Raw genomic sequence first — 12,805 nt, forward strand, 5'->3', positions numbered from 1 at the left:
GACTCCGCGTTAAGAACTGGAAATAAACTAACCATGCACTTTGTGCACAAAGTAACGTTTTCTTATCAATACTTTAAAAATATTCCAAATATCCTCAATAACACTTACAACTCCTCCAAATCAATATCAAGTGGGTAATAAAATGTTAAATGTATGTCCCATAAGTAAAACAATCCACCTAGGTCGTCGTATAGTTAAGATAACAACTTTGTAAGTAAAAAAATACGGGTGGGTCGATTTTTTTGGCGGCCAGTTTACTTTGGAGAGAATATATTTGGCGGTGAATATATAATATAAAGCATGTTTTATATTTGATCATCTACGGGCAAACTGCGTCCAAAATATGTCAAAAAAAGATTACGATTCTTTTCATATTATTTTTTGTCTATTTTTTAAATTTCGTGATCAACCTATTTATTGTATTAATTCTATAGAAATGGATTCTGAAAAATCTTTCGAAGTAACCTCGGTTTTCATGTGTTCAATTTTTTTCAGTTTGTTTGATCTAAACGTAAGATATTTAGTATAAGCTCACCTGCACAATCTGTTCGGTTTTAATAGTGCGAATAAAAAATAATTAAAACACCTTGTTTTTATTTTAAATAAAACAAAATTGTGTAATTAAAACATTATTATTAATATTATCTACAATAGCTTTAATATTTTATAAAAATATCATTTATACTTTACCTAAATTTACGTATTTTATTATGCTAGTAAATGTACAATAATTTAATTTATAAATGTGATATTAAATAAATTGCCAGCTGAGTATTTAAAAAATTAAATAAAAAGTTCATCAATCAAAAGTCAGTAGTATTCAATCAGAGATTATAATGTATCGCTATACTTTCCTACAGGATTCGTTTTTTTTCACTCAAAAGAGCAAGAAAGAGCTTATATCAAATCAATCAGATCCACCTTCAAATAATAGCAAGACAATTCTATATCTGACAACCATCGAGACCACGCGGCAAGAGAACGCAAATTATTTACACAAGCATTAGTAATACATAAATAAATATTAAACTATGTAATTTGGTACATTTACAACTCAATGGTTTTATGTTGATTCAGATTCTTCATATTCTTATTGCAGAGTTCTAGCTCTAGCCTCAGGCCGTCGATTTCGGCTTCGAGAGTGCGAGATCTCTTGAACATCTGCACGTAGTTCATCTGTAACTGCTTCTGGTATCTCAGTACTTTGTCCTTCTCCTCTGACCATTTTCTTCTTTCGTTGTTGAATTGTGCTTCCTTATTTTCTATCTCGCACTTGAGCCTTTCGACGACCGCGCTGGCTTGACACGAGTCCCCGCACGTGTCCGGCAGTTCACCGTTTAGTCTTTGCACTTCAGCGTCCTCCAGAGCGCTGTCGCTCGAAGTCCAGTGATACTCATTTGTTTTGCAGACGTCATAAATTCCCCTCATGGTCCTCCCACATTCGATCCCTTCGTATCCACTGAGAGATACGTCGGAGAGTTCCTGTCTCAATTCTTTTACTTCTGTTTTTAATTTTTCTATTTCACTTTTATTGCTCTCTTTAGTTTTTGACATTTCTGTTACTTTTTCCATCAAATCGTTCGTCAGTCTGTCGACTTCAGCTTGCAGTCTTTTAAGGGATTTGTCTTTCTCTTCTGATTCGGCTCGCAGTCTCAATGTCTCTTTGTCTTTCTTGTCTAGAGCTTCTCTGAGTTGGCGACTATCGGCTTTCAGTGTAAGGTATTCATGACCTTTCGCAGTTTGTTCATTCTGAAATGGATAAATGTTAAATTTACAAAACATAAAATTATTGCTATTAAATTTTCTGTTATTAGTTTTGCGATTAAAAGTTAATAATATGGAATAAATTTAATGTTTTTTAATTTTTAAAAACGTATTAATCCAATCTATTCGACAAGTATAATGAGTGATAATGAACAAATAATTGTTTCCCATTCCTTAACTTTTATATCACCACATTGCTGATGTGCGTGCCTAGTGCATTTATTTACATCACTTTCTTCGTAATATAGACCTTAGTTAATGTTTAGAGTTACCGTTGTACTATACTCGCATCCCTTAGTACTTGTAGAGAAATTTTTGGTAGACGGAGCGATTTCGTTTTGGTACCACTCATTATCAGTTTTTCGGTTTGCAAAATAAGTGAGAAAGTTTTATCACAGGCACAAGAGTATTAATATGGCGTATTAACCTAGATATATGGTTGTCGCTGCGTTGACAGTGTAATGGTAAAAAATTGACATGTGATAGTCCATATGTGGTGACAACTTATCAGCTGATATTGGTCTTCCATCATGTAATAATTAAAAAAATAATAATAATGAAACTTCGACAATAGTCGTGTCGATGTACCTGAGCGTCTTTCAGCTGCGTCTTGAGCAGCGCGATCTCGCCCGCGCGCTGGCAGAGACTCCACTCGGTGTCCTCGAGGCGCTGGCGGAGCAGCGCGCGGTCGCGGCGCACGCGCGCCAGCTCGGCGTCGCGCTCGTCCCGCGACCGCGCGCCGTAGTTCTGTAGCATGAGGCGCGGCGCGCGCATCCGCGCGTCGTGGCCTCGGAGACGGTCCGTTGTACTGAAATGGTGACATTAGTTCATATTTACTACGTAGCTTTTTATTTATAGCCGTAACCGTAAAAGCCTGTGAATGTCCCACTGCTGGGCTGAAGGCCTCCTCTCCCTTTTTGAGGAGAAGGTTTGGAGCTTATTCCACCACGCTGCTCCAGTGTGGGTTGGTGGAATACACATGTGGCAGAATTTCAGTGAAATTAGACACATGCAGGTTTCCTTACGATGTTTTAATTCACCGTAAAGCACGAGATAAATTATAATCAATTAACTATAAAACTTTATATTAAATTCAATTATTTATAAAACTTTATTTAATACACATGAGTTTCATACTTTAAAATCTGTCTTCGAAATATTTTTTAATAGAAAAGATACCAGCGTAACAAAAAAAGGTACGCAGTCTAACCTCGTATAATGCAGTTACTTTATTATAATTATATTCTTCATATATAACTATTTTATTTATTAGAAAATATTTTAACGTTCAGTTCCCCAAACTAAAAATAAAGCGTAATTTGGTTTTAAATCTTGCTCCAATTACATTTTATGCAATTTATTTATTTACTAATTTCAAATATATTTTCAATCGGTATTAGACCCGTAAAAGGAATTGACATTATCAAATTTCCTTTCGACTCGCACGACGATCTTTTTCACCGCCCCGTGGATACCCCGTTGGTTTTTTATTGATGGTCAAACCGGATTCCTCAAAGAAATAATTTAATTGACTTTTGGTTACTGAATTTGATCGTGTAATCGATTGTGCGAGAGTAATAGTTGGCGAACTGTCACGTACTAGTCGTAATTTTCGTAAAAAATGTTTACACAGAACGCCCGTTGTTTTCCCGTAAGACGATCTATTGCGATTACGTTTTTTAGAACGTTGGAATTGTTCCGCACGACTTTCTCCGTTCGTCTTCCCTAATCCATACTCGACAAAAAATAATCATATCTTTGGATTATTGCAAATACTTATCGAATACCTACTAACACACTCAATATACTATTCAATATATTACTTTTCAAAATATATATTAAAAATAGAAAAATATATATGTGCTTAATATAAATAATATTGATACGAATTTATCTCATTTAATAACGTACTTATTGCATTTTTATTATATGTATAGGTATAATTCATAATCAATTATTAATAAACACCAAATTACACACTGCGGATTCCTGGCATAAATAACTAGAAAGAACTACTTTATTGCTGTATCTTAACTTCCTACTTCCTACTTAAATACAGACATGCATCAAGCGGTTTTGTAATCGATCAATGGACATTACAAGGAAAATATGATTTTTATTGCCGTAGTAAATAAAGTAAAACTTGTTAGCTAATGTATATGTATTAATTATTTATTTTATTTATAAAATATTTAAATATTCTCTAAAAGAAGGATGAAAAATATTTCAATAAACCTGCTATAATATTTATATTATAAGCGTTTTTTTATGTGTTAAATGATTGTTTGCTTCATAATAAGTTGGTGTCTTTAAGTATGTAAGGCGCTGCAGTTTACTGTTTGAAATAAAAAAAAACTTGTCATTTAAAGGATTCATGTATCAAAATAGCGTCGTAGGTCGGTTTTTAAGGGAGATACAAAGTGAATTCGTGAAGATTAACGCTGCTTAATATATTAATATTTTACATACACATACACACACATGCATATATGCACCTACGTATGATATTGTTTTTCCTAAACTTGCCAAACCTGTTGTAGTAATTTAAGGAAAGGTATTATTACACCAATTCTACTAACAAATTGTCTCTTTATCGCAATCGAATCGAAGCGTGATCGTTGCCGTTTATCCGTTTTCCTATTCTCTAATTTAATTATCGACTATTGGCATAAAAGTTAACAATTAAGTTGAGTTTTGACAGAACGGTATAATGTTAACAATATATCGGTTCGGTTCCGATCCCAATAAATACAGTTTAGTCAAAGTTGGATTGGAATTGGATCGGCAAAGTATCGTAATCGTTATAGATTAGTAGAATTGGCCCCCAGTAGTCCAGTTCAGGATCTAGGGCCATATTGTAATATATACATGATTGTTTTTTTCACAATTTTTTTTTTACTATTATATTAATCAAAGGGCTATAAATATATAATTTAGTATACCTGTAGTCATGGTGATCCCGCTCCAATTCAGAAACACCAGAGTCAGCGGGCGAGGGCGCAGGCACGGGCTCCTTGCACTCCGAACCCAGTCCTGAACTCGATTTAGTCCTGAAAATAGTAAGTTCGATATATGGATAAGTCATTAGTGACGAGGACACAATATGTTACGTTCGTTTTTCATTTAATTCATGCAAAACGTCAACGTAAAGACGCGTAGGAAGCATATGAGATCGTAGATCAGGCGATTAATTTATTTAATATTAATAATAAAATTATATCAATTACTCGCGTTTATTAGATAAATGTAAGTTTTTATTTTAGAAAAAAGTAAGTGTTAATTTTTTTCTTTGCTATTGTCGTTTTATCGATTTGAAGTTCTTTAGAAAATCACTAAAATATTGTATTAACATTGTAATATCATTGTATTAATTTGTGTTGCATTTACGTAATATTTTGTCCCAAACGCGTCTTTAAGGTTTTCATTACAAATGAATTTTGTTAATATTGAATTGCGGTGTGATATTATCCAAAAGAATTACCAGTTAATCTCATTAAAAATACGATTGTATCAAAAATTATTACACAACTATCACATTATTAAACTAAATCAATATTAGATATAATAGGGTTTATTTATAGATCTAAATCATAATGTGTTTTTGCAATTTAGTTAATTGGATGAGACTTTTTTTAACAAAGGCTTAACTTTAAAGCAATTTCCTTATCACTTAAAAGATTATGTCTATAAACTATCGTTAATTGAAACTGCTGTTATAAATGCAATTCGATAATATGATTCGATAAGAAATCAATAACTATTCTAATAGGTTAAATATTATTTGCAATTAGTAGAAGCCTTTGAATGAGAATAAAATCGATATTTGCAGGCCTGCACTTAGAGATCGAAGGCTCCTAGGGATGGGAATCGGATTCCTCACATTTGAGGAATCTCATTTCAAAGCAATTAGAGTATATTCCGATTATTTTTGACTGGCTGGATCTCGAGGCTGGCTTTGTAGGCCTAGGAATAAATACTGCTGGAAATTTGTAACGGATACGTTATTAAAGTTACTAAGTTACTAAAGTTTTTATTTGCTACCTGTTGGTAGGTGGTCAACACCGCCCATTGACATTAGCGATGTACGAAATATAAACCATTTTGTACATCGTCAACGCGCCACCAACCTTGGGAACTAAAATGTTATTTCCCTTGAGACTGTACTTACACTGACTCGTTTAACAATCAAATCGTAACAACAATACTCGCACAAAGACCTACCACCAAGTACCACCAAGTGATCGCGAGACAGCTACATTCGGCCTTTAAACATTTTAACATAAGGGCTATACATATTTCTTCACTATTTGAACCTAGTTCATCATATCAAATCTAGATGAATTATAAATTATAATTTCCATTCTCGATTAAGGCGATACCGTGTAACTCGCGTGCCAGTGTTGGCGCATGTACTATCGAGTATTGCTCTATTATATTCTAAGTTAAAAATAATTTAGCATTAGAATCAAAATCATTTGATTCTGTAAATAGACTGAATGTACAGTATCGTGTTTGTACGATTACGTTGGCGGTTAGTGTAAAGGACGGGTATAATTGTGCGAATTACCTTGTACGGTAAATTGTTAAGATATTTTATTATTTTGTTTACATTTGCTTTCTTTTGAACGTGTATGTTTATTAGTATTTTTTTACAAAAAACCCGTAAACTTGTCGTCCTGAATCGCATTTCACGCGAAGTTTTAGTGATTTAGTATAATTGTGTTTTGTATGTAACGGTATTTTTTATATTTTAAACCTCGTTATAGTGTGAGATTTAAGTAACTTATGTTTACTTATCTTTTTAAAAAGTTTATATAGGTTAATTATTGAAGATTGTTTAAAATATTATTGCTTTCATTTAACCTAATTATGTTACAAAAAAAACTGTATTAAGCTTAAGATAATACAATTTTTGTAAATCTAAATGGTTTCAACGTAAAATGCGTATAAGGAAACACAGTTATATCTTCTTTTAAGTGTATGTGATTGTTGATTTATAATTTAAGCGCTTTAATGTATATTTACTGAAAGTTATTTATAAATATTTATTAGAAAAATCGAGTTTGTGTGAATGTTATATGGAAATGTTAATGCGGTAAAAGGTTTTATGAGAATAAAATGCACTCCAGATATAAATATTGTAGTAAACGTACATTAGTGTAGGGGGGCAACTTCAGGGTGATCGAAATATGAAAGACAAATTACTTTGGTTAAGGGTTTCTGTGCGCAAAGGCGATGTAATCGTTTTTAATACATAATATAATAATATAATATCCCGGGACATTTTTCACACACGGCCATCTGATCCCAAATTAAGCTTGTACAAAGCTTGTGCTATGGAAACCAGACAACTGGTATACTACATATACTACTTATCTTTTAGTAAATACATACTTATATAGATAATTACACCCAGACTCAGGACAAACAGACATGTTCATGCACACAAATGTCTGTCCTGGGTGGGAATCGAACCCACAACCTTCGGCGTGAAAGGCAAGTGTTCTACCAACCACGCCAACCGGCTCGTCAATATTATACATAGGATCTGTTAGTATTTTGTTTCAGATAATATCTGTGCTATTATTATAGCATAGTTCATAAAAACCTATTGTTATTTGTTTAGCCTGAGTACATATAAAAGTTAAGGTGATAAAGTGTTTAGAACGCGTGAATCTTAACCGATGGTCGCGGGTTTATTTAGCCAGATAAGCGCCACTGAATTATTTCATGTGCTTAATTTGTTTTTATAATTAATATTTTGGTCGTCTATGATAGAAAACATCATGAGGATGTATGTGTCTAATTTCACTGAAATTCTGCTACATGCGTCTTCTAGACATATAAGGTTAAATAAAAATAAGTTTTATGTGTATAGAGAAGTTAAAGTAAAGACAGAGCTCTGTTAATGTTTCTTTATATGTTAAAAAAAAACTACCTAATAAATAGAATCATATTTTCTGATAAAAACTAGGTTTGGCGGTTTTTAACGGTAATATATACATGTTTTATTACTAGTTGATCTCAATTGAGCCTTATGTTAAGTTAGGTATGAAGGTATGAGCGTCTCGGTCGACAGCCTGTCGTGCTCCAGCGGCCGAGCGTGGCAAAGTGAGACCAGGTTGAAACTGCCGAAGAAATGCCATTTTTATCACCTTTTAGTTTAATAAAATCTTATATTAAAATAAACATTCAAAAGAATAATTAATTTAAGCAAATCTTTGTGTTAATTAGTGTGTATTACTGTATTAATCTCTCAACATTAAACATAGAAACATGAAACTAAATTAATATTGTATTAAAAGAAAATTGAGCCAATGTGGTCTATGGGATACAACACGTAGAACTAAAGTGAAGGTTGCGGGTTCAAATCCGTGAAAGCATTACTTAGTTATCATTCGCTTAAAATTAATAATTAGTATTTATAATAATAATAACATCTCGTTTTCGGCGGTAAAGAAAAACAACAAAAAGAAACCTTCATATGCCAAATAAAATTGTTCTTAATAATGAATGATCTTAAGTAACTCAAATTTAAGCTTGATATACGCTTGAAGCTTCTAATAAATCGACATGTATTCTTCCATACCCCACTCGTACCGCCATGGGTGTAAAGTAAATATCTAATACATAAATAAAACTAACTAAATTACTTTAAAACGTTTTGAAGAATACATTAAATGTTCGTTACATATAATGAATGAAGAATAATTATTCATCTATATTTAAAACTAGCTGACCCGTGCCCACTTCGTTGGGCGGCAAACATTGATTGTGGTTCGGTTAGTACTAAGTGGTATGATTTATTTCCTGACTGCCAAAAGTCGCGTTAGCCGAACATTAATAAAATTGGCTTGCGTATTTGATATTTTAAATTATCTCTAAACTATGCAACCAAAAAACATACTGTAAAAAACGAATTTTTATCTAAATAAAATTTCATTGGTGATAAAGCAATTTATTTCTAAATAGATTGACGAGTTGTAGAAAAAAACCGTCTAATAGAAATATCGTTCAATATTGATGAGATTATGACACGTTCGCGGTTCCATACCTATGACGTATTATCTCTTTAAGCATTCGTCCAAATTATATGCGGTAAAAGGGAAAAGTCTTTTGTTTTAAGCACTTGAGACGATAAATTAACTTATTTTATTAAGAATCTATCATTGTGATAATATGACCAATAAACATGACCTAACGATTTAAATATTATTTTTTTTAATATAAAAAACTACTTTTTGTGACTTATATAGAAAAGTTAGACATATGGTGTCGCTGACTTTTTTGTAGGCATTATCAAGCTTTACAACTTTTCTCTAGAACTCAATCATATATCTCTCTTCGTTAAGGCAGCGTTCGTAAGAAACGTTTTCTTTCGTCCGTTTTTCTCCGATTTACTTTGCAAACTCGACTACCACGAAAAAGTCTTTTCGTTTTTCCGGTTAACATATGCCTATGACACTCACAAATAATGTGGCTTTCTATTGGTACAAGAATTTTTAAAATCGGTTTAGTAGATCCAGAGATTACCCCTTCAACCTCACAAACTTTACCTCTTTATAATAATAGTATTGATTACTGTAAACCTAATTTCATCTAATTCGTGTCCGAATAAAATCTAGACGCTCATGAGCGTAAGTAAACCATTTTATAAGATTGATATTTATAATTTTGTAATAGAGTTAATAATGAATGAGAGTAGTGGATGTTGATAACAATAGTAGACCGGGAACGGAAGTAATTACTGCAATTAAATGAAACAATTCTACCTAATTATTTATATTGTTAAAATGTTTACTTTATTATTTCCGTAGCAGTAATATTTCGCAATGCGAAGAAGGTTCTTATAAGTAAAGAGGCAAATACATTGCGATATAATGCCAACAAATTATTTTTAATTATCTGTTGTACAATGCAAATTAGACGCCGCAGAGCGTAGTTCCTGACTATCTGATCACCATTATATTCTAAGCAGCCTCCGGTAACATAAACTTCTGTTTTCCTAAATTATTAAGTAATACACAATACATCGTTCTGTGTTACATTACGATTTTAATTTTTATTAACTTTACTAATAGGGTCGACAAGGTTGTATATTCGTGAGTGCTTCTTGGTCTCACTTTTCTTGAGAACAAATGATAATATCGATCGATTAATGTCTGACAAAAACTGCACAAGATCATGAGTATTTGGACAAACACAGGTGAACGTTTTATTCCCTATTTCTCTATATATAAACAACCGGTCGTGTCGCCAATCCGACACGGCCGGAAAAATGTCAGACGCAAGACCAACGGATTTATGTCATTTCTGAGACGTGGGAGCTTAACACGGCCAACTTCTTAACTCCGAACCTCTGACCTCTACAGTCTTATAATCTAGCAATTAGACCAACCAAGCGTAAGAACCTCAACATCACAAACATACAATATTTTATATTTGATTTGAATTGGATTTACCATTTTTGCTTTATTTTGCCCTCTCTTAACATTGACATTGGTTTGTATACTTCGAGGCGTTTACATTTAAATTACATTTGTTTTAAATTGCTTTGTTCCTGGTCAACTAATAACACTCAACAGTTAGTATTAATTCATTTTTTATCTTAAATCACGTACAAATATGTCTTAAAATATCTATATAAAAACGCATGTCTCATTTGTATATGTCTTAATTATATACATTCAATATTGCCTTGATATTTTTTTTTTTAGTTTTTGTATATTTAAGTTATGGATTATATTGTCAAGGGTGTGGTAACTGTAGTCTACATCTTTTTCAAGCACCTTACTAGAACTCAACTTGCTTATTCTATATCAATTTTATTAAGTAAAATTAACATACATACACAAAATGAATGTATCATTAAACGTTCATTTCATACACATTAAATAAAGGTTTCGTTAATAATCCAACAGATGGTGATATTTTATTTGTGTAAATAATGAATCGCACAAACCGATTTCTCATTATTATTTAAGATGGTAACACTAGAACCCTATTTATGAGAAAAAAAAATATTTTTAGACAGGAATGACACGTGGCTGCCACATGCAACCATAATTCTAAGCGAGCCTAATGTTCAACATATTTATATATTAAGCTTACATTTCCTAATAGTCCTTTTTTCCATTAACAAAAACTTTAAGAATAATTCTGTTAAATTTGTACATATTATGTAAATTTAAGACCCGCAACCGAAGTAAACCTTGGGAGAGGCCTCCGTTCAGCAGTGGACAATGATTGGCTGTTGATATAATATATATGATAACCGAAGTGGGCCATAAGTTGCATAGTCACAGAGACTTTTAAGATTATGATATATTTCTTATGTCCTCCGAACTAATTTCGGCCACGGTGGCCAATCTCGGTGGATTCAATCTAGGTGGATGGGACGGCAATCCGACACGACTGGATAGAGTTCAGGCGCAGGATCCAACAGCTTTACGTGCTTTCCGAGGCACGGGAGTGTATACAGTTTTAACTTCCAGACTTCGGGCAGCTACTGAGATTTTCGACAGTAAGACCTTTTTTATGACCCGAACTAGGATTTGAACGCAGGACCTCGGCGTCTGCAGCCTTCTTAACGAGGCAGTCGTTATCATAGTAATATTATAAATATAATAAGATAAAATAATAATACACTCTAAAATTCGAATGCTTTAAGGAATATTACGAGATATTTGAATAAACACGTGAAAACATCCCTGGGCGTGTTTATAATATATCATTGATTAATGAATGTCTTTTACCCGAACGAATACGGGCATATTAAGCATATATAAGCATTATGTAAAAAATAATATTTAGAAAATAAAAATCATTTACAAATTGACGAAACCTGAACGTATAATATAATAACTTTAATAAAAGTGAAGGTATAATTTAAATGTTTTTGTGTAATCTATTCTATTTTATCATATAATTAGAAACGTTTCGAAATTGTGCAATTATATTCAAAAATATTTTTTATTCAATTTAAAGCTTGCACAACAGGAAACACATTGTGTGCATTTGATAAAATATCAAAGGAAATACTTATACGATGAGTCTGACTTTTAGTTCTGATTTTACAATACGATAAGGCTTGTCGTCTACTGTTTATTTTATACCGAAGCATAACAAAGCATCACCTTGTATCGATAAGATTAAATATAATTGGAATTGTCATCTTGAACAAAATTCATTTAATGGTTGTCAGTTTATCAATCCATATTATGTATGTATTTAACACTTGTTTGACTTGTTTTGTTTACATATTATATATTTATTTTAATTATGAGCGTGAAATTAGTATTCATTGATTTTATTGTTTCATGTTGTTATAAATTTAATTGTTTATGTATATATTTTCTTTAATACGTGCATCTTAATTTATAAGACTTTAGCGTGTAGGCTATCTTGAGATACTGGGGCGTATATTATTTAGAGACGGATCGAGGTATGAGCCTAGCCAATACTCAAAGACCGAAGAGATAATATATTTTTATTTAAGACACGTCACAATTGTTTGAGTACCCTGTACTGACTGATCAATACATTATAATAATCTAATAAGAAATTTTTATGATTTCGTCATCATGTCAAATATGAAGTACAACTAAAAAGGCGATGTGCTGACGGCACAAGACTATTTAGTTTCGCTTTATATCTTGCAAGATGACGAAGTGCTTTTACTAGCGTACTTGAAAACACTATACTTTGACCTTAGTGTTAAAGCCAATCATTTACAGCTTTATAAACGTTCCTTAATTAAATACTGATTGACCTGTCATTATTGCTTTGTCATTCGAAAGAAGAAGAGACACCATTGTTTAACTAATCACACGCTTTACAACGTTTATGAGTAAGCCTGTTGGTCGTTAAGACTATTACGAATATTATCAGATATTACGTTAAGCGGGTTGAGTGTGAGGATTAGTTTATATGTTATTAATTTTCTACCAAAGCTAGGTAGTTCCATATGAGCGTCACGGTAGCATGCGAAAGCGATCCCGTGGCGTTCCACGTTAAGACGGAAAGGGTACCGCTGGTTTTT

General features: G+C 32.5%; 1 protein-coding gene across 3 annotated transcripts in view; it reads right to left on the bottom strand.

Moving 5' to 3' along the window:
* Nucleotides 1–647: 647 nt before the first annotated feature.
* LOC126772357 (leucine zipper putative tumor suppressor 2 homolog) overlaps nt 648–12,805 on the bottom strand; it is a 96,104-nt gene continuing 83,946 nt past the window's right edge. For 2 of the 3 annotated variants that reach the window (XM_050492694.1, XM_050492695.1), the window contains exons 5-7: nt 4,707–4,814; nt 2,353–2,572; nt 648–1,749 (exon numbers count right to left, since the gene is read on the bottom strand). In XM_050492694.1, coding sequence (XP_050348651.1) covers nt 1,048–1,749; nt 2,353–2,572; nt 4,707–4,814 — 1,030 coding nt within the window. In that variant the 3' untranslated portion in view covers nt 648–1,047. The remainder of the gene's footprint in view (nt 1,750–2,352; nt 2,573–4,706; nt 4,815–12,805) is intronic. The other variant, XM_050492696.1, reaches the window with a different exon arrangement.

This window comes from Nymphalis io, chromosome 12 (assembly GCF_905147045.1).
Source record: "Nymphalis io chromosome 12, ilAglIoxx1.1, whole genome shotgun sequence".
Classification (NCBI taxonomy): Eukaryota; Metazoa; Arthropoda; class Insecta; order Lepidoptera; family Nymphalidae; genus Nymphalis; species Nymphalis io.